The following is a 3,383-nucleotide window of genomic DNA, read 5'->3' on the forward strand; positions in this document are numbered from 1 at the left end:
ATGAGCGTGTTCGCAACAGTAAGTACACCCTACCCATCTCTCGTATCTACGCGGAGCCATACAATTGAGACGTTACTCATCGGTAACTCATATGAGCTATTTATATGCTTCTGGACCACTTTCAATACCCAAATATGGTGTGACTAACATTTACATAGAAGAAGCCATTTTCGGCTGTGACTGTGACAGTCGAAAACCTCACCTCCGAGGCATATGAAGAGGAAGATCTCAGTGGCATCCCTGAGCTCGTGGAAGTCATCACCTTGCAGGCTACTGGTCCCACTGAAGCAGCTCGCGCTATTCGAAAGAAGTTGAAATATGGAAATGTCCATCGCCAAATCCGTGCATTAGTTCTCCTCGATGGTCTTATCCAGAACGCTGGAGAGAGATTCCAGCGCACATTCGTTGATGAGCCCCTGCTTGAGCGCCTGCGTGTTTGTGGCACTTCTGACCTATCTGATGTGGCCGTGAGGAACAAATGCAGAGAGCTCTTCCGCTCATGGTCGCAGTATGCTGGAAGACCGGGGCTCGACAGTCTTTCGCGACTCCATAGGGTGAGTAACGACTGCTGCAAACTCCGTTGGCCATATGCTCACTATACCAGGAACTTCCCAAAAGAAAGCAAGCTGTCACTCAAGAGCGATCGAAAGTTCTCAAAGAGACGGAAGATAACCCGTTCGTCGATGATGAACAAGAGGCTGTGGCAAAGGCTGCCCGTGACGCACGGAACGCCTCGGCCCCAACGTCCGGTTCAGCATTTGGCCATGCGCCTTCCAAATCTTCGTCCGGGACCAGTTCATTCTTTGGGGGCTCTAAGGATAAGAAGAAGGATAAAGACAAGGATAAAGCCAAGGGGAAGCGAAAGCCTTTCAACCTCGAGGCTGAAAAGGATCAGATGAAAGCTGTCATCGCTGACTCTTCTATCGCAGCCACAAATTTGATGAATTCGCTTCAAAGCGTTAATCGCGAAGTTGAGCGCATTTCAGAGAACCAAGCCGCTGTTGAACGATTCGAAGCCTGTAAGCTCCTGAGACGAAAAGTGTTGCGTTATGTCAGTTATCTTGAGAACTCGTTTTCGGGAACCAGGCTAATCGTTATCAGGTCCATCACGTCGAAGAAGAGCAGTGGCTAGGAGGGCTGCTTCATGCTAATGATGAGCTTGTCCACGCTCTCATGTCATTTGAGCAATTCGACCGGTCTATTGATGCGGATAGTGACTCTGATGACGAACTTGCTGAGCAAGCTCATCTGTACCGGAGTACGTATTCGCGTCCTTTCTGCGCGGGTTCCAACTGACTCTTTCCAGTGGCCACGATCAAAGGCAAGGAAGCCATGGCTAAAGCAGCGTCCCAATCACCAACTTCCTCACAACCTCCAGACCTGTCCGAATTGAACATTTCCCCTTCTCCCGCCCATGCAGCTCCTCCCCGTCCTCCCCCAATGTCAAAGCCTCACTCAAACCCGCCTCCCCAACCCCCACGACCAGCAGCAATTTCTATTTCACATTCACAAGATGAAGATGAGGATGATGATCCATTTGGAGACTCACATGCACTCGATACGCCCTCACACGAACGTGAGCAGCCTCGGTGGTGAGGGTTAGGAGGTTCAAGGCGACATATGTAGCTTGGAGAGCTGCGGGTGATGATGTAGTAAAAAACAACTTAGCATTGGCCAGTAATACTACAAGAAGATGTTTACCTATGGCACTGCATCATCAGTGAAATCATCTGAAATTAATACATCCGTCTTACCATTTTTAGGCGAGCTTTGAATACATCTCAACAGCGATATATGCGGGTGGGCCCCTAGAACTGTGATCATTCAATCTTGGGACCACGCAGCTCAAACAATAGACTTGGATATATTTGTTGACAATGTCTAATCGCTACTCTCATCTATATCCAAGTCAATACTTTGCTCAAGTTAGTGGTCGTCGATCTTGTTGGTGGGTAGCGTGCAAGCAGTCAGGGCAGTGGGCATCATTGAAAAGATGATCTTGACGAGCTAAGCGCCAGAAAACCCCACGCATAATGTGGCTGGACGAAGGGTCCATCAATTTCAGGTCGCTCATCTTACCGTATATGAATAACAGGACATCGAGTCAGTTCATCCGCTTGGTGCTGAATCCTCACATTATCGCGGGTCTTATCGCCCCGAGATGTCCCAGACCGCCTTCGATCAATACACGGTCTGATACGGCGGTGTCGGTGTCGCACTGCACACTCCCCGAATGTATTCTGATAGGCACTACGTAGTCTATACTATACAATGCGTGCAGCTAATATGCATGAATGCGTGGAGTACAGGGCCGTTAATCTCCACGCTGCAAGCAATAATGCACAATCTACAATGCTTCATTTGCTTTGTAGATCTTGCGGTCAGCAAAGCAAAAAAGACCGTCTCAAAGTATGTACTGTACATACACACTACACCATATCCATTACTGCAAGTACCACACAAGAGTTAGTAGTTCCCGGTATCCGTACCGCGTGGGCAAAAAGCAAAGGAAAAAGAAAAAGTTTCCGAGACAGGCCTGTTTAGGTTATGACAGCTCCGATCGAAAGTAGTCAGACTACAGTACCTACCTATGTATGTACAGTCTCAAGGACGGGCACTTGCACCCAAGTTTAATTGCTTGTGCTTGATCTGCGCAACATGTCATGATCCTGACCGAATGTTGGCCGTTTGTGCCTGTATTGGGTCAGAGATTACCCAAGTAGACTACTATGTGCTATACGAGGCAAAACACCTAGAGACGACCAGATACACAGATCTGTCTGTCAAAGATTGCCGGGATTGCGGCGGGTCTTATTCGCGTTGCATTGATCGGACATGGCGGTATGAACATATGTACAGTACCTATGGTATCCGTAAAGTCGAGTCTAGATGATCTAATCACTGCGGACGCGAGAGAGCATCGATAATGATTAACTGCCACATCAGAGCTGACATCGAGATGGCGTGTTCCTGAACAGCTGGCCGAAGCTTTATTGATCGACATGCCCGTCTCGCTTGTTGAAAGCGTTGCGAACAGGGCAGCTCCCTTTCTGATGCATGTACATATGTACATGAATGACATTGGAACTGGGTAGTCAACAAAAGTAAAGCTTATAACTTCTGTGGAACGATTCTGTGAGCTGTCCTAGGTACAAACGCAACATCAGCATGGGGCAGGTCATTCTCTGGTTGCGTTGTCGTTGTGCGGTCAAGCTTCGGGCTGGCTGATCTGGGTTTTGCAGTTCAGAATACAGTAGGTACCTTACAGAGTCCAATTGGATGTGAGCGCAAGTAAACGGTGACAGTGGAGGCTGAGACACCCATTCTGTTTGGCACCACAAATGCGGGAACGCGCAGGTGGGTGTCTGGGTGTCTGTCTGTCC

At 48.6% G+C, this 3,383-nt stretch overlaps 1 protein-coding gene across 1 annotated transcript; it reads left to right on the forward strand.

The window, feature by feature from the left end:
• Window positions 1-1,596, forward strand: FIESC28_11459 (uncharacterized protein; the record flags this gene model as incomplete). Its single annotated transcript, XM_031165582.1, has 5 exons — window positions 1-18; window positions 159-554; window positions 605-1,051; window positions 1,102-1,258; window positions 1,307-1,596. 5 exons carry the CDS (start codon window positions 1-3, stop codon window positions 1,594-1,596), a joined length of 1,308 nt encoding a protein of 435 aa, XP_031010352.1.
• Window positions 1,597-3,383: the final 1,787 nt, after the last annotated feature.

This window comes from Fusarium coffeatum, assembly GCF_003316985.1.
Source record: "Fusarium coffeatum strain FIESC_28 chromosome Unknown BRIP53273_contig_411, whole genome shotgun sequence".
Classification (NCBI taxonomy): domain Eukaryota; kingdom Fungi; phylum Ascomycota; class Sordariomycetes; order Hypocreales; family Nectriaceae; genus Fusarium; species Fusarium coffeatum.